The sequence below is a fragment of the Elephantulus edwardii genome, unplaced genomic scaffold (genome assembly GCF_000299155.1).
Source record: "Elephantulus edwardii isolate Elephantulus edwardi_28Jun2011 unplaced genomic scaffold, EleEdw1.0 scaffold00185, whole genome shotgun sequence".
NCBI classification, from domain to species: domain Eukaryota; kingdom Metazoa; phylum Chordata; class Mammalia; order Macroscelidea; family Macroscelididae; genus Elephantulus; species Elephantulus edwardii.
In genome coordinates, this window is record NW_006399935.1 from 2,042,312 (window position 1) to 2,068,088 (window position 25,777).

The 25,777-nt window shown below is 40.5% G+C and overlaps 1 protein-coding gene across 1 annotated transcript in view; it reads right to left on the reverse strand.

Annotated features, from left to right (window-relative positions):
- LOC102876931 (EGF-like module-containing mucin-like hormone receptor-like 1-like) overlaps positions 1 to 25,777 on the reverse strand; it is a 145,344-nt gene that overhangs the window by 20,789 nt on the left and 98,778 nt on the right. Inside the window, exons 18-21 of the mRNA XM_006896411.1 lie at positions 23,811 to 23,877; positions 21,731 to 21,822; positions 13,082 to 13,250; positions 12,869 to 12,973 (exon numbers count right to left, since the gene is read on the reverse strand). Of these exons, the coding sequence (XP_006896473.1) occupies positions 12,869 to 12,973; positions 13,082 to 13,250; positions 21,731 to 21,822; positions 23,811 to 23,877 (433 nt within the window). The remainder of the gene's footprint in view (positions 1 to 12,868; positions 12,974 to 13,081; positions 13,251 to 21,730; positions 21,823 to 23,810; positions 23,878 to 25,777) is intronic.

Here is a 25,777-nt window from a genome sequence, read left to right on the forward strand (position 1 = left end):
GAGCCACCCAGTTTAACCCTCTCCAGGACGAATCTGTTTGTTTTCCTAGCAGTCCATGGTATTCTCAATACTCTTCTCCAGCACCACAGCTCAAAGGCATCAGTTCTCCTTCTATCCTCCTTGGTCATTGTCCAACTCTCGGATGCATAACAGGTGATTGCGAAGACCATGGCCTGTATCAAACGCACCTTAGTCTCCAGAGAGACACCACTGCTCATCAGCACTTTGCATGCAATTAAAATCTTAACCCATGCCCCTCATACCTGATTTTAATTGTATTTGGTCAAACTTTCTTCTAAGTGGTATAACACTGGTCTGTCCACTTGATGGACAGAGGTAACTCGTAGTTGCTGTGAAGCTGAACACTGTGACACTGTTATGTCAAATGTAATAATGGTTTCCTATGGTGGACAGTGTTTGGTAGAGGTCTCTGATTAAAACAAGCTTGGAAACAGGAGTGGCATCCACTTACATAAATAGCTTGCCTCTGGAAGCCCTATGAACCTGGAGAAAGGATGAAAGTTATACAAGTGTTCAGGTCTTTCTTTCATAGGTTCACTATGAGTCACCTACGACTCGATGACACTTAACAACAACAACAACAACCACATCACCAGGGAACTGCCAAACATTAAAATTAGATAAAGAACATGATGTGCGATGGGGGATATCACTGTTATCATCCAATGGATCTTGACCTACAGCAGAAAACACCACAATGTTGTTTACTTGTGCTAAGCCAGTGGTATTTTCAGTTAATTTATGTGTGTATGAAGACTGCACAATAAATAAGGAATACTGAATCTGATGGCTTTGAATTAGTGTTGGTGGAAGAATACAGATTAAACCAAGGACTGACAACAGAATGAACAACTCATGTTGTTCTAACCCCGAAGTCACACTTCTCTGGAGGAAGTTCTGATTCACCACTGGCTTTTCAAGAGAAATTTGTGCCATTTCCTATTGTGTGATAAGGTCAGTTATGAGTCAGTTCTGACTTGAAGACAATGAGGGGGAGTAGACTTTCAAGCTGCTACTTTAAGAACAATTAGAATAGTGTTGGGAAACAAGGAGGGTAAGCCTCTGTCTCACATATTTTGAACATGCCCAGAGGATCTAGTCCTTGGAGAACACTGTACTTGGTAGATAGCATTTGAAACAGAGGAAAACTTACAAAGATATATGGACACAAAGGACGCATCATTGCATTCCAACACAGCAGAGATTTTGAGGAATGATCAGAATTTGACAGAAGAGAGTGGAGGGGAGATAAGAAATAGAAAGGGAAGGGGGGGCAAAATGGAGAGGGGAAAGCCTACTTGAGGGAAGAGAAGGAATTTACTGGAATTCAAGCTTTAACTCGCTGGGAGAGAGACATGAAGATCTGTTTCCGTAAAATGAAAGCTTATCAAACTCCATTCCTTCATGTGCATGAATTCATTGCACCTGACTAAAATGTATTTCTGCTTTTTCTCTCATTCAACATCTACACTCGGGTGAGATTGGTTGACACAGTTTTTTATTTTGGGGGTTTATAATATTATTAATTTTAATGAACATTTACAGAGATTTTGGATTTCCATTCATTCATTGTTACATTTTTCTCCCTGCCCACCCCTCCCCGCCAGTCGCTCTTCTCTTTGAAAAGTAAAAGAAAAATTGCTTCATTGATATACAATCCCCCCGCTCCCCGCTCCCACCCCTAGTACACTCCACTATGCAACCTTCATTGTGGACTCTTGTCATAAACATAATATCCAATCATATATCACTTCTGAACAGTTTTAAGGAAAAACAAAAGACACAAGAATGAGGTTTCTGCCAGTGGCACTTACATTTTGGAAGAGGAAAAAAAGTTAGTAGAAGAAAGTGTACTTTGGCTTGGAAATATCAAAGATCATCATGAATCAAAAAGGAGAATATTGAAGGGGCAAGTGACCACTTGAGCTAGTACACCCACAGTCACTCCCTGGACCACTGAGCCCCCTTCATCTTCAGAACTCCCTCCACACTGTGATCCAAGCACCAAAATGATTGTGCAAACTGGCCCCAAGAAACTCCAGATGAAGCCAGGCTCTATGTTCAGCCAGCAACTATGGAAAAAAATGGGAACAGTCAGCACTGGAGACCAAATCTTGACACTACAGTTCCTTCTGCCACAAGAGAATTGTTAACAGAGGACGATACAGGAAGGTGTAGCCAAAACCAGACTCATTGCCCCCTAGTCTATTCTGACTCATGCTAACTCTCCTTCAGGTTTCTAAGATTGCGATTCTTGGTGGGAAGAATCTTTCTCCTGATGAATTCGAGTCCCTGACCTTTTCAGCTAATGCTACAATACACTATGATGCCAGAGCTTCTTCCACTGGGAGAGGAGACTTAAAAAATATTCACTGGTGTATTCTCCAAGTTGAACTGAAGGACCCCTGAACCGGTGGTCCTGTCCTGTCCCGAGTGGATGGCGAAGACCCAAGACTCCAAGACACCGGCTTGATGCAACAGCAAGAGGAGAGGTTTATTGTGGAGCTCCGGGCCGACCTGTATCTCTGGCAGGAGATAGAGGAGTTGACCTCGAGCAGACAAAGTTGGCTTTTTTTATACACTTTAGGGGGATACAACTGGGTATCAGCTTCTCATTGGGTGATGAAAACACAGTTTGAATTCATTGGTTCGGTTTTCGCTCATGGTTTACACAGCATATTTGCACATAGCACATGTGGCAGTCACGTAGCACATGTAGCAGTCACGTAGCACATGTAGCAGTTAGACAGATCTTTAACTATAGGGTGGTTTCACAAATTCTTAAGTATACAATGAGTTCAAACTCCAGGGCAGTGGAAAAGCACAAGACACATGGGTTATCAGTTGGGAAACAAAGGCACATGGGTTATCAGTCGAGAAACATCTGCTTGTTTGCCCTGCCCTGTAGTTAGTCATTCTTGAAATACTGTTGCCCTGGATACAACTGGGTGTGGGGCTCTACCCGGGACAATGGAAAAATGCCCGAGTTTAACTTAGCTGAGAACTATAGAAACCTGAGTTTAATTCAGCTGAAAACTGAAAGGGACTATTTTAATTTTAATCTTTCAGAACAATTGCTATTAGGTGCCATTGAGGCAATTATGAGTTGTAGTTCATAGCAACTCTATGAACAGCAGATCACAACTTTCCCCTGATCTGTGTCATTGACACAATTTCCATCCTGTTGGAGCCATTGTTGCAGTGAGTATGATAATCCCTGGACTTCTGTCATGACAATAATAACTACTCATATATCCCCTTTAAACAGTTCTCACCTTCATCTGTTTCAATGCTGTATACATTATTTATCCCCTCTTTTCTTAGTTTCCCCCTCAACTCCGATTAAAGTCCCTCTGTACAAAAGTGGCATTATGAAGCATTTGTCCTTTTGTGACTGAGATATTTCACTCAACATAACGTTCTCCAGAGTCACCCATTTTGTATAATATTTCATGAGTTCCTTGTTATTCAATGCAGCATAGTATTCAGTTGTGTGAATATACCACAGCTTCTCTAGCCATTTGTTTGTTGATGGGAACTTGGGTTGTTTCCAACTCTTTCCTATTGTGAACAACGCAACAATAAACATGGGTTTGCATATATCTGCTTGGGTGGCAGTTACGGTTCCTTTAGGGTATATTCCCAGCAGTGGAATTGCTGGGTCAAATGGTATTTCTATTTCCAACTTTTTTGAGAAAGTGTCATACAGCCTTCCATAGTGGTTGCACCATTTTACACTGCCACTAACAGTGAATAAGGGTTCCAGTTTCTCCACAACTTTGCCAGCATTTGTAGTTTACTGTTTTGTTACATTTTCCTGTTCTTACTGGGGTGAGATGATATCTCATGGTTGTTTTGATGTGCATCTCTCTTAGAGCTAGGGATCTTGAACATTACTTCTTGTGTTTGTTCACCATTTCAATGTCTTCTTTGGTGAAGTGTCTGTTCATATCCTGTGCCCATTTTTCAATTGGGTTGTTTACCTACATCTTCTTCTTGTGCTCAAGTATTTTATAATTTCTAGATATCAGTCCTTTATTTGACATGTCATTTTTTCCAAGTTTGTGGCTTCCCTTTTTACTCTGTTGGAGAAGTTTTTAGATGGCATAAGGATTAGATTCTTAGAAGGTCCCATTCATCTATTTTATCCTCTCCTGGTTGTAGGTCATTCAGGATGCTTTGAAGACTATGTTGTGGATTAGGACTCCTAGAGTTCTTCCAAGCTTTTCTCTAATGAAGTTTATAGTCCTTGGTTTTAGTCCTAGGTCCTTGATCCACTTTGAGGTGGTTTTTATGTATGGAGTGTGGTGTGGACCTTGCTTGAGTTTTCTACAGATAGTTTTCCAACTGTGCCAACACCATTTGTTAAAAAGGCTGTTGTTCCCTCACTTAAGTGATTTCATCTCCTTGTCAAAAATCAGTTGACCATAGGAAGATGGGCTGATTTATGGATTCTCAATTCTATTCCATTGATCTATATGGCTGTCATCATACCAGTACCATGCTGTCTTGACCATCATGGCAGTGTAGTAGGATTTGAAATTGGGGAGTGAGATGCCTCCTACTTTGTTTCTATTTTTAAGGAGTGTTTTGCTTATTCTGGGAGTCTTTCCATTCCAAATGAAATTGAATATTGCCTTTTCCATCTTGCTGAAGAATGGAACTGGCATTTGTATTGGGATTGCACTGAACATGTAAATTGCCTTTGGTAATAATGTCATTTTCACAATATTGAGTCTTCCTATCCATGAGCAAGGTATATTCTTCCATTTCTCTTTGTTTGTTTCTTGTAGTAATGTTTTGTAATTTTCTTTGAATAGAGATCCTTTGTGCTTCTGGTTAGATATACTCCCAAGTATTTAATCTTGTGATTAGCTATTGTGGAGGGTATTATTTTTCTTAGCTCCAGTTCTGTATTTTCTTTGTCACTGTAGAGAAACCCAGTTGATTTTTGTGTACTGATCTTGTATCCTGCCACTTTGCTGAATTGGTCAATTATGTCCAGTAGTTTCCTTGTTGAGTCTTTAGGGTTTTAGAAGTATACTATCATATCATCTGCATAGAGAGATAATTTTAACTCCTCTTTGCCAATTTGGATATCTGTTTCCTTCTCTTTTCTTATTGCTATTGCTAAGATTTCCAATAAAATATTGACTAGGAGAGGTGATAATGGGCATCCTCACCTAGTTCCTGTTCTCAAAGGGAATACCTTTAATCTCTCTTCATTTAGAACAATGTTGTCTTTCAGGTTTGCATATATACTTTTTACTATGTTGAAGAAATTCCTCTCTAATTCTATTTTGTTGAGTGTTTTTGAATCAGGAAAGGGTGTTGGATTTTGTCAAAGGCCTTTCTGCATCAATTGGTAGAATCATGTGGTTCTTGTTCTTTGCTTTGTTAATGTGATAAATTACATTAATTGTTTTCCTTATGTTGAACCATCCTTGCATACCATTCGAGCCACTTGCCTTAAGGTTGGCAGTATAATCCCTTACCTCACAACCCCAGGGCTCCCTTGGCTACAGTCACTGGGTCAATCCCTCTTGTAGAGGGTCTTCATCTCTTTTGCTAATCCTTCAGGATTCTTTATTAATAAGAAGACCTACTGGGAATTCTTATTCATAAACCAAAACCCATGACCGTCAACTCAAATCAAAAGCTTGATGAATCCTATGCAGAACTATGCATTTTCACTTGCTGAATTTTCACAAGTAGATCCCAGGTTTTCTTGCCATTCTTGAGTCATTGAATACAATGTGAATTTGTACCAATACAAAAATAAAATGCTACAAACTTTCATGTACCGAATCTTCAGGAAACTGGAACTCAAAGGAGTATCCTTAACAAAGGAAAGGGTATTAAAATCTGCAGGAATTTATTAAGATATTTAAGATTGGTAAACCCCAACCATTGGAAGCAGGCGTGGCATCCACTTCCTAAACATGCCTCTGTAAACAACGAACTTAGAGAAATGATGATAGTTATAGAACAGGCTTCAGGTCTTTGGTTCATAAGGTCACTATGAGTTGTGCTCTACTCAACAATAACAAAGCAAAAGTGATACTTATAAATTGCAGTATTTATTGAATATTAATCACAAAATTATTTTGTAACAATTTCTATTGAGTTAAAATATTATAAGTAATCAAACAGAAGTCTTCTACATTATTTCTCCTTCTTTTCCTTTAATTACTGTTTGATTATTAAAAAGTTCATTAGTATAGCTTTACAAATATTACTGGCCACAATAACATAATTAAAACACCAAGGAGGAGGGGAATTACATCAGCGAGTATAATAACACCAGCAAAAACAGAAGCATCACTGTATGATTACAGAGTGTGCTGCCAAAAATCACGTGATTTGAAATGTCCTTGCCATGGGATAATAACAACAGCTCTGATTGAGCACATTAGAAGATTACAAAAGTAAATTAACATAGTCTCAGTGGTGTCACCAGACACTTTGGAACTCAGCAATTTGGAAAGGTCCCTAATAGCAGACTTTCCCATCACAATACATCTTTTAATTTCCTGGCTGCTGGTGCCAAGAATGTTGACGGTGGAGCCAAGCAGACTAAAGCTGTGAACAATCTCAATCTCTTCATTATCCATCCTGATGTTGCCAGTTGGTCCTGTGGTGAGAATCTGTGTCTTCTTGACATTGAGCCTCAATCCATATTGAAGGCTGCAGTCCTTGACACTCTGCAGCAAGCATTTCAGGTCCTCCTCCGTTTCAGCAAGCAGAGTAGTGTTGTCTGCATAACACACATTGTTGATGGATATTCCACCAATCCTGATGCCACACTTCTCCTCATAGAGCCCAGCCTCCTGGATAATCTGTTCTGCATATAGGCTGAAAAGGTATGGAGATAGGACACATCCCTGGCATACACACTTCCCAGTTTTGAACCATACAAGGTTCCCTTGCTCTGTTCTGATGACTTCCTCCTGGTCCAAGTATAGGTTTTGCATTAGCACAATCAAGTGTTCTGGGATTCCCATTCTCAGAATCAGCCACAGTTTGTTGTGATCCACACAGTCAAATGCCTTTGCATAATCAATGAAACACAGATAGACATTCTTCTGGTATTCCCTGCTTTCAGCTAAGATCCATCTAACATCAGCTACAATATCCCTAGTACCACGACCCCTTCTAAACCCAGCCTGGACTTATGGCAGTTCTCTGCTGATGTGCTGTTGCAGTCATTTTGGGATACTCTTCAGCAGAATCTTGCTTGCAAGTGAAATCAATGATATTGTTCTATCATGTCCATACTCTGTTGGGTCACCAACCCGATAGAAGGAGAATTTATACCTTTGAGCTGTGGTGCTGGAGAAGTGTATTGAATGTACCATGGTCTGCCAAGAAAACAAACAGGTTTATCCTGGAGAGGGTTAAATAGGTTGCCCCTTGGAGGCAAGGATTCTGAGGCTTCATCTGATATACTTTGGACATGTCGCAAGGAGGGAGCAGTCCTTGGAGAGGACATTATGCTGGGGAGAGTGGAGGGATAGCGCAGGAGGGGAAAACCCTCTATGAGGCGGATTGAGTCAGTGACTGGGGTAATCAGGGTGGAGGTGACAGAGACAGTGAGATTGGCACAGGACAGAACAGGGTTTAGGACTATTGTACATAGGGTTGCTATGAGACGCAAGTGACTCGACGGCACATAACAACAACAACAACTCATTGGTGTCAGTATATGGATATAAGTCAGTGGGACTTACAAAAAGTTTTTATTATTACAAGGATCTTTTTATTTAAATAAGCATCTATTAAACTCTGCACACAAATTTGGTAGAGAATCATTTTGGTGTTCCCCCTCTGACACTGCTCCCTGGTATGAAGATAATGGAATATATACACTAGAAGAATTAAAAAAATATTCTGTCTTAGAGTACAGTCAGAATTCATCTTAGAAGAAAAGAATGTAAGACTGGGTCTTACATGCTTTGGATGAGTTATCAGGAAGGAGCAGTTTCTGGAGAAGGATATCATGTTTAGTGGAGAGTCAATGGGAGAGGGGAAGGGGGAACCCTCAAGGGGCAACATTGGCACAGTGTCTGAAACAATGGGCTTCAACACAGCAGTGACTGCAAGAATGGAGCAGGACAGGGCAGACGTTGATTCTGTGATGCTTGTTCTTGCTGTGAGTTGGAGTCTACTTGACTGCTGTCAATCACAAGCCATCCAGGCATCATTTGCTGAGTGCTAGTCTCTATTAGGAACTTGAATGAATGCTGGGGTCACAGTCTTGAATCACAAGTAAACATACCATACTTAGGAGAAGATAAAATGGTACCCAGACTTTATTGTCCATCCTATTGCCTTAGCCTTTGCCATCTCGACAAATTTATGGGCATCAAAGAATTGTTGGACTTTGAAGATAAACCAATAATCAAGAACAGAAACTCTTGTGCAATAAACCATAACATAACATCCCCATTCCACCATAGTCTAGATTTTCTAGAAAGTTCTGGAGCTAGTGAGGTCCTCCTGTACATCAGCAAAAAAGTTGCACAGAGAAGATTTGGGGGCATCCTCTTAGGGACAGTTGCTTTCCTCAACGGAACAGTTGCTCTGCAGAATATTTGAAAGGAGGAAAGGGTGTCAATCCTGTGAGATAGAAGAGAGAATTGTATCAGTATCAATGGCAGGACAAAAGTAACTTTAACTCAGAGGTGGTAGCTAAGGGGTCATGGGTGGTTTTAAGGTAATTTGGTGCTAGCCGTTGTCACATCTCAGCTCTGATTCATCACCACATCAAGGACAACAGAACAAAACATGGTCCACTCCTGTGTCATTCTTACAACCATGGTATGCTGGAGTCCATGGAGGCCTGCAGCCACTCTGTGTGCTGGCTGTCTTCCCATCTAAGGGCTCCTCTTCCAGCACTACGCAGAACAATACTCGGTTTTGACTCATAGATGGTTTACTGGGAAATTGCAGAAGTCAAATGAGGCCTTTTCTCCTAGTCTGTCTGAGTATGGAAGCTCTGCTGAAATCCATCCACCTGCCCTGAGTGACTAAGCCATTATTTTTTTTTCTATAATTATATTTTATTAATTTTCATAAATATTTACAGAGATTTTGGGTTTCCATTCATTCATTGTTGCACTAGCCATTATTTTAAATATCACCTTCACAACTTACAGGCTCACAGCAATATCTTTTCTTAATAATGGGAGTGATTGCTGTCTTACTATTCTGTAAATTATAAGTAACTGATAACAATGAAAATTTTCCCATGGAAAATTCCATCTTTGCCTCCTTTTTCGCATCCATTTCAGTATTCCTCAGTGAGGAGACGTAGATACAGTGTATGTCATCATTGTTGTTAGGTGCCATCAAGTCGAGTACAGCTAATAGCAACCTAATGAACAGCCAACCTGATCCCTGTCCTATCCTGTATCATCTGTACCATCTCTAGAACACACAAGCCCATTGCTGAAGTCACTGTCAATCCGTCTCACTGAGAGTCTTCCTCTCTTTCACTGAACCCCCATCTTTCCAAGCATGATGTCCCCCTCCAATGAATAGCCTAGCCTAGTTACATGTCCAAAAAATGAAAGATGAAGCTTCACCATCTTTGCCTCTAAGAAGCACTCCAGCTGCACCCTCTTCAAGACATAGCTGTTTGTTTTCTTAGCATTCAGTACTGTTCTTCAGCACCACAACTCAAAGGCATAAATTCTTCTTCTGCCATCCTTATTCATTGTCCAGCTCTCCGATTCATAGCAGGTGATTGAGAACATCATAGGTATAATGTATAGATCAACTCAACTCAAAGCAGAACTCAAGTCAGACTCATTGTGTATTACCACCACTTTGTGTTCAAAGCTTTCCATATTCACCTTGAATTCCTCCAAAGCAAAACAAAGAGAGGAAAAAAAAATCTGTCTTGGAGGAAGTGTAACCAGGGTGCTCCCTACAAACAAGGATGGTGAAACTCCAGCTCACGTTTTGTTTATGTTATCAGGGGAACTACTAGTCTTTGTAAATGACATTTTGTTGGGAAAAGTAGAGAGTCAATAAAGAGAGAATGATCCTCATGGACATGAATTGACACAAAGATTGTAACAATGAGCTTGAACATGAGATGTTCATAAGGACTTCACAGGATAGTGCGAGATTCTCTCTTTTGTTGACATAGTGTGAGATTCTGTCTTTTGTTCACAGAGTCACTATGAGTCATTGTTGACCAGATGGTATCAAAGAACAAAAACTCATTGGGGACAAGTCAGAACCCGCCTGTAACCGACCCTCCAGGAGGTTTTTAGAGGATGGAAACCACTTGCCCATCTTTCTCCCAGGGAGCAGTTGGTGGATTTCAGCTGCCAGAGAGATACATCCTTTGTGTTAGCAGCACAACTCTTCAAGGACTTCCGTGCCAGGACACTGATTAATGAGGAGAACCGCATTTTGCATTCTATATCCATATGGAAGGAGTCCTAGTAACTACTGTGTAAAGCTAATAGCTGAAAAAAATCTATGGTTCAAATCCACTGGCCACTCCTAAAGTGAAAGATGGACATTCTCCTTTTGTAAATCAGCTTTACGTCCTAAAAAAAAAACCAATGGATGCTCCCGTGAGTTGGAGTTTGGTTGATGGCAGTGGGTCTGTCGGAGTCATGATTTTATCTTTCCGTCTGAAAATGACCCTTTAACAGCAAATTAACTTAACCAAGCGCACACTGCTCACAAGGGGCTTACGCATAGACATTCTTGCTCTGGAACTCACAATCTCAGGCTTCAAGAAATGATACAAGGACCCTGGGTGGGCTTAGCTCTCTGAAGCTCTTAATTCTCTGTAAGTATTCAATCCCTAGTGGTTTTTATTTCTGAGATGCTGGTTTTATTGTTGACTTCCGGTGCAATCCCGAAGGCACGTGTTTCCAGTCTGCTCCTTCTCAGGAGAAGAATGGCAATCTCCTCCTATGTGATTTAAGCCTCTGAAAGCCTGCTGGAAGGTCAGCTGTGAGCCGCTTTGACTTGGTGGCTCACAACAACAACAACAACAATAACAAGTACGGAAGGATCTCTGGTGTGTGACAGTAAGCACTTGGGTGTTAACGGAAAGGTCAGTGACTTTACAGAAAAAGACCTACTTGAATGAAAATTAAGGTTCTCAAACCAAACCCACTGCCTTCGAATTAACTGTCACTAACAGCAACACCCCCGCCCCCAAGGCGGAATAGAACTGCCCTGTGGTGTTTCCTGTCTACATTGTGCTCTGTACAGACACAGCCTATCTCATCTTTCTCCCTCAGAGATCCAGCTAACAGATGAATACTTTAACCAATGCACCAACAGGCCTCCTCTCTTAATCTCCTCCAACCAAACTCACTGATTTTCATGGCACTGATCAGTAGGATTTTAAGGCTGTAAATCTAACCTCCTTTAAACCTTTTGCTTTATATGTTTTACATTTTCTAATAAACGTTTGGAAGTAGGAGTGGCATCCACTTCCAAAACAGCTTGCGTCCGGGAACTTGCGAACCTGGAGAAAAGATGAAAATTAAACAAGTGTTTGGGTCTTTTGTTCATAGGGTCTCTCTATGAGTCGCCTACAACTTGATGGCACTTAACAACAACAACCTTTTAAAAATTATTATTTCTTTCATTCATATACATTGTGTTTAGTGCATATATATTGTGTTTTATAGACTCTTTCATTGCATTATATTTTATTCATGTGTTTTGTGGATTTTTTCCCCTTACAATTATTTCACTAATAATTGTATTCATGAAAATATGTAAGACAGCTTATAGGTTATGCTTTACGATTCTTCTTTTAAATAGCCAATTTCTTTTTTTTTTGCCCATGGTGGCCTAGTGGTAAGAAGCTGCACTGCAATCCTGAAGGCATGTGGTTCGAATCTACCGGCTGCTCTGCAGGAGAAAGATGGGCAATCTTCAGTGCAATTAAACTGCCTCTGAAAACACACTTGAAGGTCAGCTATGGGTTGTTTCCAATTCATCCATATTCACCACCACCACCACCACCACCACCACCACCACCAAACCAGTACTGTGAGGGAACCAGCATGTCCCTTTTGCTGAAGAATTCTCTGTTCAAGTTGGAAACTTTGAACATCTGTTTCTTCAAGCAAAGTCCAGTCTAGAGCAAGCTACCAGATTGCAGCAATTGATCCTAGATGACAGTATGGATGACCTTCTCTCCCTCTGGTTGGGGCCTGGGGAAGGGTATAAGTCTTTAATGGAGTCTTTTTTCCTAAATTTGCACTGCTAATTTTAGCATTAAGAGACTTTTGAATTCCTTCTAAGTGGTGTCCTATGAGGAAGAGCAGGTCCCACACAGGAGGATGGTAGTACAACAAAAAAACTTCTTAAGGGACACATCCATCTGAACAGATCATGTGCCAAATGAGGTCTGTGGTTTCCCCAGCATAGTGACAGCAAGGCCACAGCTGAGATCAGAGTCCAGACAAGGCCTGAGCACCCTCTGCAAACAGAGAATTCCACCCAGCCACCCCCCCGCCCAAGGAGATACTGGATGCCCTCTGCAAACAGAGACCTACACCCAGCCTCCCACCCAAGGGGACGCCATGTCTGAGCTTTGGTCTGAGTTTAAAGATTAAGCTTACCCATTGTTATGTTGGCAGCACTTAAGTAAAATGTAAATTATAGTCTCTGGAGATTGAACCTTTTGGATGATGATTGGCCTAAACTAAATAAAAACCATAGGGATACTAGGAAAGGGGCCTTTTCACAGTGCCATGCTGTGAGAAGACTTCTGCCTGAGCCTTGCCTCTTTTTTAAAACTCATTTTCTTGTGTTCCTGCTTTCTTTCTGCATCCAGTTTGCAACAGAAGTCTCTCACCATTTGAGAAGTGGAGGGCATGGAGGACAGTAGGATCCCTGAGGTGTGGGACTGGGAGCTGGACTTGGTCTTCCTGGTGAAGCACCTCCTGTATTCTTCTCGCACCTGGAGACAGACACAGGGCAGAGAGAGGAGTCCCTCCACATACAGAAAGAAAGGAGTGAACAGGCATCCATGATGAGAGTGGAGATGAGAAGGGCCGCAGCCACTTACCTGACGGTTGAGCAGGCAGTGGATGAGGAAGATGAAGGTCCCCTGAAGGCTGTTGATGATGGTGAAGAGGTAGGCCATGATACGGGCTATGGGTCCAATCTGGAAAATGCCCAGGACCCAGGAGCAGCCCAAGATGAAGAGCTGAGCAAAGGCCTTAATGGTCAGTAGTCTAGAGGAAGAATATTGCAAAAAGTAAACATCTAGAAGGAACTGCATATGGTACAAATGGCTGAACATAAAACTTCCAACTGAAAGGTTGGTAGTTCAACAATGTGCCCCCTACCCCCATGCCCATAGAGGACCTTGGAAGAAAGTTCTGGAGATATTTCCTAAAAATCAGCACCGGAGACTCACAACATGCAGCTCTTCTCTTACACAAGCTGGGTGTCTATTACAATAACAATGGCCACTATTGTTTTACCTTGCTTTATTTTATACATGTGGAAGCATAATGGTGATATACTGGGTTACTTTTTGAAAATTGATGATTGTAACTCAGAATATTTGAAAGAGAAAGACCTAGAAATCAATCCCCATAAAGATCACAGCCAAGAAAACCCTGTGGACATTTCCCTTTTATACTGTACACGGTACAATGAATTGGAATTGACCTGATGGCACTGAGAAACAACAATAAGCTAAAAATTAGCAGTTTCAATTAATCTGTGTCTCCTTGGAGAAAGCCCTAGGACTTTGCCCTGGAAAAGTTAATAGCCCAGAACCCCTTGGGGCTATTCTATGCTGTCATTTGGGGCTACCATGAGTTGGAGTTGACTTGGTAACATCTAACAGTAAACCACAATCAATCAATCGACGAGGAAGGTGAGACTCAGAGAGACTATGTAACTCGCTCAAGGTCACATAGCTAGTAAGTGGTACATCTGGTGGTTAGACCGTGCTATCCTGTGCACATCCCATCAAGGTCATAAGTACAAAGGGATTGAATAAGCAATTCTGGGAAGAGATGAAGAAGACTAGCAGCAGGAAGTGGTGGCACTGCCCAGCAGGAAGTGGCAGTGCTGTGATCACGGTACTTTGGGGGGGATCACTGCTATTTAGCCACATCACTCAGAACCCCTTAAGCTCAATCAGAAGACAGTGAGAAAGCTGGAGCTGCTCAAATGAGGCAGAGACACCTGTTCCAGAAGAGAACAACAGGTTTCCCGGTTTGTCATTAAGGTACTTTGGGGAAAACACTGCTATCTAGCTTGACCACGCAGGACCCCTTAATCTCAAAAAGACGGAGGACCAGGACGCCTCGAAGCATGTGGAGAAGCCACTTCCATAAGGTAATGCTCTGTGGGCCTTGGGCCAAGAGAGGAATACAAATATATAAGTGCTTCGCAAAACATTGATGTACCACTACAGCAACTAACTCAGTCCCATAGAATAAATATTGTATAAAACCATTATTGTAGAAGGAGTATAAGGATCCAGGAGGGGTGGAAGAGGCTGGAAGCAGAGGGATGTGGATGTGCAGGGAAAAGGGGGGATTAATCATTAGGTTGTACAATTTGATGGGTGGGAAGATGAGGGGGATTGAAATAATTTGTTCCAATTTGTATTTGAATTTTGTGACTAAACTAGTGGTTGTTGTTGTTTTTGTTATGTTCCATTGAATCACTTGCGACTCATAGCAACCCTATGTACAAGAGCCGTAAATGCCATTCTATCCTGTGCCAATCTTGCTGACTCTGTCACACTCATCCCCACCACCCCAATCACAGAACAATCCATCTCATCAAGGGTCTTCCTCTCCTCTGTTGCCCCTCCACTTTCCCAAGCATGATGTCTTTCTTCAAGGAGCAGTCCCTCCTTGCAACATGCCCAAAGTATGTCAGACAAAATCCTTGACTTCAAGGAGCATTCTGGCTTCACCCTCTCCAGGATGAACCTGTTTGTTCTCCTAGCAGTCCATGGTATATTCAACACTCTTCTCCAGCACCACAGCTCAAAGGCATCAATTCTCTTTCTATCAACCCTACTCACTGTCCAACTCTCTGATGCATAGCTTGTAATTGCAAAGACTGGATCAGGTGCACCTTAGACTCCTGATGTTGTTGCTCCTCAGTACTCTTGAGAGGTCTCTCACAGCTGACTTTCTCAATGTAATTTGTCTCTTGATTTCCAAGCTGCTGTTACCAAGAGTGTTGACTGTGGAGCCAAGTAAACTAAAGCTGTTAACTATCTCAATCTCTTTACCATCAATACTGATTCAGCCAATTGGCCCAGTGGTGAGAATCTTTGTTTTCTTGATGTTGAGCTTCAATCCATATAGGAGGCTGCAGTCCTTGACCTTCTGCAGCAAGCGCTTCAGGTCCTCCTCGGTTTCAGCAAGCAGGGTTGTGTCATCTGCATAACACAGGTTGTTGATGACTCTTCCACCAATCCTGATACCACATTCCTCCTCGTACAGCCCAGTGTCTTGGATGATCTGTTCTGCATACAGATTGAAAAGGTATGGAGAAAAAATACATCCCTGATGGACCCCCTTCTTGATTTTGAACCATGTAGTGAGTGTCTCCTTGCTCTGTTTTGACGACTGTCTCTTGGTCCAAGTATAGGTTTCACATTAGCACAATCAAATGTTCTGTGATTCCCATTCTTCTCAGAGTCAGCCACAGTTTGTTGTGATCCACACCTGACAATAATCACACTTAATGTGAATGGACTAAATGCACCAATTAAGAAAAAAAGAATAGCAGAATGCATTTTTTTAAAGTCCATCAATATGTTGCCTATAAGAGACACATCTAAAAAAAGAGAAAGACAGACTAAAATCAAAGGCAAAAAAAAAAAAATATACCAAGCAAATGGAAACTTCAAAAAAGCAGGAGTGGCAATATTAATCTCTGATTAAATAGATTTTAGAATGAAAACTAGCATCAAAGAAAAGAAGGACATTACATACTGATTAAAGGCACCAGGATCAAGAAGACATAACCTTGGTCAACATTTAAGTGCCAAATGATAGACCTGCAAAATACGTAAAACAATGGTTAACAGAATTGGAGAAGTAGACAGAACCACAATAGTGGTAGGAGATCACCAAAAGACAGGTCAATTCAAGAGAAACTCAACAAAGCTGCAGAAGATGTAAACTATATAATCAGCCAACTTGACCTTGTGGATGTATTCAGGGTTGTTGTTGTTGTTATGTGCCGTTTAGTCGCTTGTGACTCATAGTGACCCTATGTACAACAGCCCTAAACCCTGCTCTAACCTGTGCCAATAGCACTGCCTCTGACACACCCATCCCGATTATCCCAGTCACTGAATCAATCCACCTCATAGAGGGTCTTCCTCTCTTGTATCGTCCCTCCACCCTCCCAAGCATGATGACCCTCTCCAAGGACCTGTCCCTCATTACAACATATCCAAAGTATGTGAGATGAAGCCCCAGAATCCTTGCCTCCAAGGAAGAGCCCGGTTTAATCCTCTCCAGGATGAACCTGTTCATTTTCTTAGCAGTCCATGGTACATTCAATACTTTTCTCCAGCACCACAGCTCAAAGACATCAATTCTCCTTCTATCCTCCCTAGTCATTGTCCAACTCTCTGATGCATAAAAAGTGATTGCAAAGACCATAGACTGCACCTAATTAAAGATCAATTTACTTTATTCTCAAATGCCCAACTTATATTCTCCAAAATTGATCATATATTAGGACACAAAGCGAGCCTCAACAAGTTAAAAAACATTGAAATAATACAAAGTATCTCCTTAAACCACAATACCATAAAAGTATACATTAACCACAGGAGAGTAAAGATTACAAAACCACCCATGTGGAAACTAAACAACTCTCTGCTAGAACGTGATTGGGTTATAAAAGAAATAAAGAATGAAATTAACACGTTCCTTGAAATAAATGGTAATGAAAATACAACATACCAAAACCCCTGGGAAGCAGCTAAGGCAATACTCAGGGGGCAGTTCATAGCAATAGGCACATACATAAAAAAGGAAGACAGAAGAAGAATCAATGATCTAACTCAACATCTTCGTCAAATACAAAAAAACAGCAATCTAATTCAACAACATCTAGAAGAAAATAAATTAAAAGGACAAGAGCTGAAATCAATAAAATAGAAAACAAAAGCAATTCAAACCATCAGTAAGACCAGAAGCTGGTTTTTTGAAACTAGGGTCAATAAATTGACAAAACACTGGCAAACTTCACAAAAGAGAAAAAAAAGAAAGAAGACACAGATAACTTGATTAAGAAATTATAGAAGTGGCACCACAACAGGACCAGAGGAAATTAAATCAATAATATTAGAATACTATGAAAAGCCATACTCTGATAAATGAGAAAACCCAGAGGAAATGAACAAATTACTCGGATAATATCCTTTACTCAAATTGACAAGGACAAATATAGAACAGTTGAACAGACTTATCACAAAAGAAGAAATTGAAAAAGTAATAAAAAGACTTCCCCATAAGAAAAGTCCTGGACCAGATGGCTTCATAGCTGAATTCCACCACACATTCAGAGAGGATTTAGCACCAAGTCTACTTAAATTCTTTTTAAAAATTATAAAAAAAGAAACACTTCAGAGTCATTCTATGAGGCAAGTATAATCCTAATACCAAAAACCAAGAAAGGAGATTACCAAGAAAGAAAACTACAGACCAGTATCTTTCATGAATATAGATGCAAAACCCCTTAGCAAAATCCTTGTCAATAGAATCCAAAAGCATGCCAAATAGATAATTCACCATGACCAAGTGGGATTCATAACAGGTATGCAAGGACAGTTCAATATAAGAAAACCAATCAACATAATTCACTATATTAACGAAGTAAATACCAAGAAACATAGGATCCTAGCAGTTGATACAGAAAAGGCATTTGACAACATCCAATACCCCTTCCTGATAAAGACACTCAGCAAAATTGGAATAGAAGGGAATTTCTTCAACATACTTGAATAGTATATGTGCAAAACCAAGAACCAACATCATTCTCAATGGAGAAAGACTAAAGGCATTTTCCTTGTGAACAGAGACCTGACAAGGATGTCCACTGTCACCACTTCTACTCAATATTGTATTGGAAGTGCTTGCTAGGGCAATATCACAAGAGAAGAAAATAAAAGGCATCTAGATTGGCAAAGAGGTAGTTAAACTATCATTATATGTAGATGATATGATAGCAATGCATAGAAAACCCCAAAGATTCAACAACAACAACAAAACTTAAAGTTAGTAGGCCAATTCAGTAGAGTGGCAGGATATAAGATCAATATCCAAATATCAGAAGGATTCCTTCCGAGTAACAAAGAGAACTCAGAGAAGGAAGTAGGGATCAAGTGTTAATCATAGGGTTGCACAAATCGATGGGTGGGTGGGGTGAAAGAAATGGGAAGGATCTTTTGTGAAAACCAATGGATTCAAACTTTGTAAATAAATCAGTATAAAAAGGGGGCAAGGGGAATAAAGCAATACCACTTACAACAGCCAACCTCAAATTGAGATACTTGAGACTAAACCTAACTAGAGATACAAACGACCTATACAAAGAAAACTACAAAGCGCTTGCAGAAGCAAGACACTCTAAAAGACCTAAAGAAATGGGAAAATATACCCTGTTCATGGATAGGGAGACTCAGTATTGTGAAAATGACAATCCGACAAAAAGCGATCTACATGTTCGATGCGACCTCAATTCAGATACCAAATTCATTTTTCAAGGAGATTGAAAGAAAAACTGTCAAATTTATTTGCATAGACAAGAGACACTGACTAAGCAAAACACTTGTGGGGTTTTTTTGGTTTTTAAATTGTTATTAATTTTATCGAAAGTTTGCAGAGACTTTGGATTTCCATTCATTCATTGTGACACTTTTCTCCCTGTCCACCCTCCCCCCCCTTAATTTTCTCTTCTCTTTGAAAAGTAAAAGAAAAATTCTTTCATTGTTATACAATCCCTCCACCCAAGTCTGCTCCACTATGCAGCCTTCATTCTGGACTCATGTCATGACAATAATACCTAATCATATATCCCTTTTAAACAGTTCTCTCCCTCATCTGTTTCAGTGCAGTATACATAATTAATCCCATCTTTCTCAGTCTTCCCCGAACCCCAATGTCAATCCTGTTTTACAACAGTAATATTTGCAATATTTGTCTTTTTTGTGACTGAGATATTTCACTCCACATAATGTCCTCCAGGGTCATCCATTTTGTATAATATTTCATGAGTTCCTTGTTTTTCAATACAGCATAGTATTCCATTGTGTGAGTATACCACAGCTTCTCTGTCCATTCATTTGTTGATGGCACTTAGGTTGTTTCCAACCCTTTGCTATTGTGAACAAAGCAGCAATAAACATGAGTGTGCATATATGTGCCTGGGTGGCAGTTCTAGTTTCTTTATGGTATATTCCCTGTAGGAAAATGCTGGGTCAAATGGTGTTTCTATTTGCAACTTTCTGAGGAAGTGCCATACAGACTTCCATAGTGTTTATACTATTTTATACTCCCACCAACAGTGAACAAGGGTTCCAGTTTCTCCACAATTTCACCAGCATTTTCTGTTCTGTTAAATTTTGCTATTCTTACTGGGGTGAGATGATAGCTCATAGCTGTTTTGATTTGCATCTCTCTTAGAGCTAGGGATTTTGAACATTCTCTTCATGTGTTTGCTGGCCATCTAAATGCTTTCTTTGGTAAAGTGTCTGTTCATATCCTGTGCCCATTTTTCAATTGGGTTGTTTACCTTTATCTTGTTGTTGTTCTCAAGTATTTTATAGATTCAAGATATAAGTCCCTTATCTGCCATGTCATTACCAAATATTTTTCCCCAGTCTGTGGCTTCCCTTTTTAACTCTGTTGGAGAAGTTTTTGGATGTGCATAGGAATTTTATTCTTAAAAGGTCCCAGTCATCTATTTTATCCTCTCCTGGTTGTAGATTTTTCAGGATGCTTGGAAGACTGTTTATGTTGTGGATTAGGACTTCTAGAGTTCTTCAAAGCTTTTCTTTAATGAAGTTTATAGTCCTAGGTTTTAGTTCTAGGTCCCTGATCCACTTTGAGTTGGGTTTTGTGTATGGGGTGAGGTGTGGATCTTGCTTGAGTTTTCTTCAGATAGTTTTCCAATTTTCCTAACACCATTTGTTAAAAAGGCTGTCATTTCCCCATTTAACTGATTTTATCTTCTAGTAAAAAATCAGTTGACCATAGGTAGATGGGCTGATTTCTGGAGTTGTAAGAAATAAAAATGAGGTTGGAGGCATAGCACTCCCTGACCTCAAAACCTACTCACACAAATAGTAACCGAAAGCATGTTACTGGTACAATGACAGGCACATAGAGCAATAGAACAGAATTGAGAACCCAGAAATGGACCCACCTATCAACTGATATTTGACAAGGAAAGCAAGTCTATCAAATGGGGAAATGACAACCTCTTCAGCAAATGGTGTGGCAAAACTGGGCTTCTACCTGCGGAAAGCTGAAACAGGATCCTTATCTCACCCTACATACCAATATCAACTCAAGGTGGATCAGAGACCTGGGAGTAAATCCCAAAATCATGAAGATGATAAGAGACAAACTGGAATTAAGCTTAGAGGTGTTAGTCCGATGTATAAAGAGACTGCCAAAGACAGCCAGAAAAGCACAATCAGAAGAGGATAAAATTGATGAATGGGACCTTCTAAAGACTAAATCCCTGTGCACATCAATAACTTTTAACAGCAGGGTGAAAAGAAAACCTACTGACTGGGAACAAACATTTGGTAATACCATCTCAAGCAAGAGTCTCATAATGAAAGTTTACAAAATACTTCTGGGCCACCACAAAGAAAAGACTGATGACCCAATTACAAAATGGGCAAAAGACATAAAAAGAATTTTCACAGAGGAAGACATTCAAATGGCCAACAGACACATGAAGAAATGTTCCAAATCACTGGCAAAAAGAGAGACACAAATCAAAACCACAACAAGATACCATTTCATTCCAGTAACAGTGGCAAAGTTTAGCAGGACAGCAAATGATACATGTTGGAGAGGATGTGGCAAGATAGGAACTCTTACTCATTGTTGGTGGGCTTGTCAAATGGTACATTCACTCTGGAAGGCAATTCGGTATTTCCTCAAAAGCTGAACATAGAAATTCCATATGGCCCAGCTATTCCACTAGTTAAAATATACTCCAAGAAAATGAAAACTGAGACTCAAATGGAGACTTCTACACCAATGTTCATAGCAATGTTATTCACCATCGCAAGAATATGAAAATAGCGCAGATGTCCGACAACAGTTGAATGGACTGAGACATTCAGACAGTGGAATACTATGCAGCATGCAGGAAGCAATGATTTTGTAACCTATTTCCTAACTTGGGAGAGACTTGAGAGCATTATGCTGAGTGAACTTAGTCTCAGAAGGACAATTATTGTATACAAGCATTATTATAGAGTGAGTATGAGGATTCAAGGAGGGGGGAGAAGATGGAAGCAGAAGGATGAGGGAGTTTTGGGGGGAATTAATGATGGGGCTGTACAATTTGATGGGGGGGTGAGGGGAAATTGGAAGAATATAGTGTGAAAAACAATGTATTTGAATTTTTAAAATAAACACACACACGCACACACAAAGATGAGGAAGACTAGAGCAGGAAGGAGGGGCCACACCTGTTGTCTTTGAGCTTGGAGACTTCAGCATTGACATTGGCCAGCTTCTGCCTCAGGATGCACAGCGTCCAGGTGAGGAGCATGGTGTTGATCTACAGAGACGAGCAGGAGGATGCAGCACAAGTTAGAAGCAGGGCCAATGCTGACGACTCAGACCATGACCATGAGTGGACAGTTCATTTTCCTCTAGAACCTCCCTTGGCATCTCAGAGAATCTTGGGTGAACATACCCATCAGCTAACCAAAAGCAGAGGGTTCAAGTCCACCTAGAGGGCCTTGGAAGAAAGCTGAACTATTTAAAAAAAAAAATCAACCACTGACAACCCTGTGAGCACAGTTCTATATGCTTAGGGACCGCAAGAAAATCAACTCAGTGGCAAGTTGCAGTGTAAATGGTTTTATACGGCTTTTCTAACCACGGTCTTGTGAGCACCACAGAATAGTTAGGTGGGATTTTGGGAATAAGGGGGATGAGTTCATACGTGAAAAACACAAAAGGTCATTTTCAAAACAGGAGAGAAAATAAAGGCCAAAGTGGGTACCAGAAAAGATTCTGAAACTTGCTCTTTGAATGCAGAGTGGCTAAAGTGAAAACAAGAAAAGATGGAGAGAGCTGAACAGAATATTTCAAAAGGCTGTTCAAAATGACAAAGTATTGTATTGAAATGTACACTACATGGAATTAGAGAAATGAAAGAGAAGAAAATGCTCTTTTGTATTTCTTTCCCTCCCCCCCCATATACTAGTTTATTTACAAAATTTGAATATACTGTTAAGCTGAAAAACTAAAGAACAGATTTAAGTTTGGACTTGCAACGCAGAAGCAAACTGTGGACCAAGTTTGATTACACAGGAAGCATCAAGAGAAGATAGAAAGAATACACAGAATGATTATGTCAAAAATAGTCAATAATCAAGCATTTCAGTCAGTAACGTACGATTAAGAAACAACAGTCGTGAAGGCAGAAGTTCAACTTTCACTGAGGATATTGGAGGAAAGCAAAACTCAAGAAATTAATAGAACACTAGTTGATATGTGAAAACAAACTGATGAAATATAGGAAGCACTTATTAGTCCATGCCAAAATATTAGGGAGAAGGGGATCTCTGGTGGCCTAGTGGCATGAAACTGCACTGCAATCCCAGAGGAACACGGTTCAAATCCACCAGACGCTCTGCCGGAGAAGGAGGCGCAATATCCTCCTGTACCAGTCAGATCTGATTTGACGGCACACAAAATTTAAAAAAAAAAGATATTAGGGAGAGTGGCCAACTGATTTAGAAATCCTTAGAAAGCAGATCCAACTGAACATGGAAATTATCAAACAATATTATTTGCAATTAAAATCTGGCCTAAAATAATTTAAAAATGAGTAGAGAGGTACATCAACAGGAATAGCCAAACATTCAAACTGGATTCAGAAGAGAATGTAGGATGAGGGATATCATTGATGTCATCTAATGGATCTTGGCCAGCCGCAGAAAATACCACAGAGTTGTTCACTTGTGTTTTATTGACTATGAAAAGGTGCTTGACTGTGTGGATTATGATAAATTACATAACAGTGAGAAGTATGCGAATTGCAGCACATTTTATGGTGCTCAAGTGGAATCTATGCATAAACCAAGAAACAGCCATTTGACTAGAACAAGAAGAACTATGTACTTTAAAATTAAGTAAAGGGTGTGTCAGGAAAATATCTTTTCATCATGTTTCCTCACTATGTTTGCTGAACAAATAATCTGAGACTATGGACTATATTTAAGAAGCACCTTGCATCAAGATTGGTGGGAAAATCTTTGACAATGTATATCTCATGTGATACACATAGTTTTAAGGAAAAACAGAAGACACAAGAATGAGGTTTCTACCAGTAGGACTTACATTTTGGCAGGAAAAATTAATAAATTAAAGAAATTGTACTCTGGGTGGGCTTGGAAATATCAAGGACCCCAAACCAGAAGGAAGAACACTGAAGGGGAAAATGCCACCTCAGCTAGTCTGTCTATTGACACTCCCTGGTCTTTTGGGTCTCCTTAGTGCCCCAACAGACTTCTCTCCATGCAAAAACTTGCTTACCAGGATGATTGTGCAAACTGGCCCCAAGAAACTCCAGATGAAGCCTGTCTCCGTGTTCAGCCAGCAACTATGGACACAAATAGAAGAGTCAGCACTGGACACCAGGACATGACAGTTCCTTCTGCAACAAGAGAATCACGAACAGAGGAGGATACTGGGAGGTGCAACCAAAACCAAACCTTCCAGTCTATTCCGATTCATGTTGAACCTCCTTCAGGTTTTTAAGACTAACTCCTTATGGGAAGAACCTGTTCCTCTTTCTCCATTAGAACAGTTAATGGATTTGATCCCCTCATCCTTCCAGGTAATCATGAAATACATTATGATATCAGTGCTCTTTCCATTGGGAAGCGGGGGAAAAAACCCCAACGACCCAACCCAAAAACCAAACATTCACTGGTATGCTCTCCAAATTGAACAGTTGTTATTAGGTGTCATTGAGGTGATTATGACTCATATCTGTGACCTTTGCTCTGATCTGTACCATCTGCATTTTTTATCCTGCTCAAGTCGTTATTGAATGAAGTTACTGTGTCACTTGATCTCACTGAAGTCTTTTCTCTCTTTTGCTAAGCCTCTATTTTCCAAGAATTATGTCTTTTTATTCAAAACATATTCTTGAATCATTCAAGAAGCTGGACTCTATGGAGAGGAATGTGGCATGAGAATTGCAGGGAGACTCATCAATAACCTGTGTTAATACAGATGATACAACCTTGTGTGGAGGACTTGAAGCACTTGTAGAGGATCAGAGAATACAGCCTTCAGAATGGACTGCATCTCCATGGCAAGAAAGCAAAGATTCTTACCACCGGACCTATAGACAATGTTGATAGATGGAGAAAAGATTGAAACTGTCAACATCTTCATCTTACTTGGATCCACAATGAACATCCTTAGTACCAGGAGTCAAGAAATAAGGAGACACATTGCACTGGGAAAATCTGAAATTAGAGACCTCTCCAAATTTTTGAGGAGTAATGATGTCAGTCTGAGGACTAAGACACATCTAACTCAAGCCATGGACTTTCCAATCACTTGGTATTTGAGAGCTAGACAATGTATAAGGAGGACGGAAGAAGAATTGATGCCTTTGAGCTATGGTAGTGAAGGAGAGCACTGAACATCTCATGGACAGCTAAGAAAGGGTGCAGCAATGATACTCTTTGGAGACAAAGATGATGAGGCTTTGCCTCACATATTTTGGGCATGTTGGTAGGAGGGGCTACTCCTTGGAGAGGGACATTATGCTAGAAAAGGTGAAGGATTGATGAATGAAAGGAAGACCCTCAACCAGAAGGAATGACATGGTGACTGACACAATGGGCTTTAGTGTGTCAGGAAGTGTAAAGATGGCACAGTATAGAAAAGGATTCAGATCTAGTGTTCACAAGGTCTCTATGGGCTGTACTTGACTCTACAGCACCTTACAACAATATGTCTTCTTTTAAGGACTAGTGCCTTTTCACAACATGCCCAAAGCATATGAGACAAAATTTACCATCTTTGCCTCCCTTGTCGTACTTCCTCCAAGACAAACTCATTTGTTCTTTGGGAAGTCCATGTTGTTGTTGTAGTTATGTGCCATCAAGTCGCTTGCGACTCATAGCAACCCTATGTACAAGAGTCCAAAGCACCGTTCTAACCTGTGCCAACCTCGCTGTCTCTGACACACTTGTTCCCACCATTCCACTCACAGAATTGATCCATCTCATCAAGGGTCTTCCTCTCCTGCACCACCCCTCCACTCTCCCAAACATGATGTCCCTCTCCAAGGAACAGTCCCTCTTTGCAACATGCCCAAAGTATGTCAGACAAAGCTTCAGAATCCTTGACTCCAAGGAGCAGTCCGTCTTCACTCTCTCCAATACATTCAGATGGCTAACAAACACATGAAGAAATGCTCAAAATCCCTAGCCCTAAGAGAGATGCAAATTAAAACAACTATGAGATATCATTTCACCCCA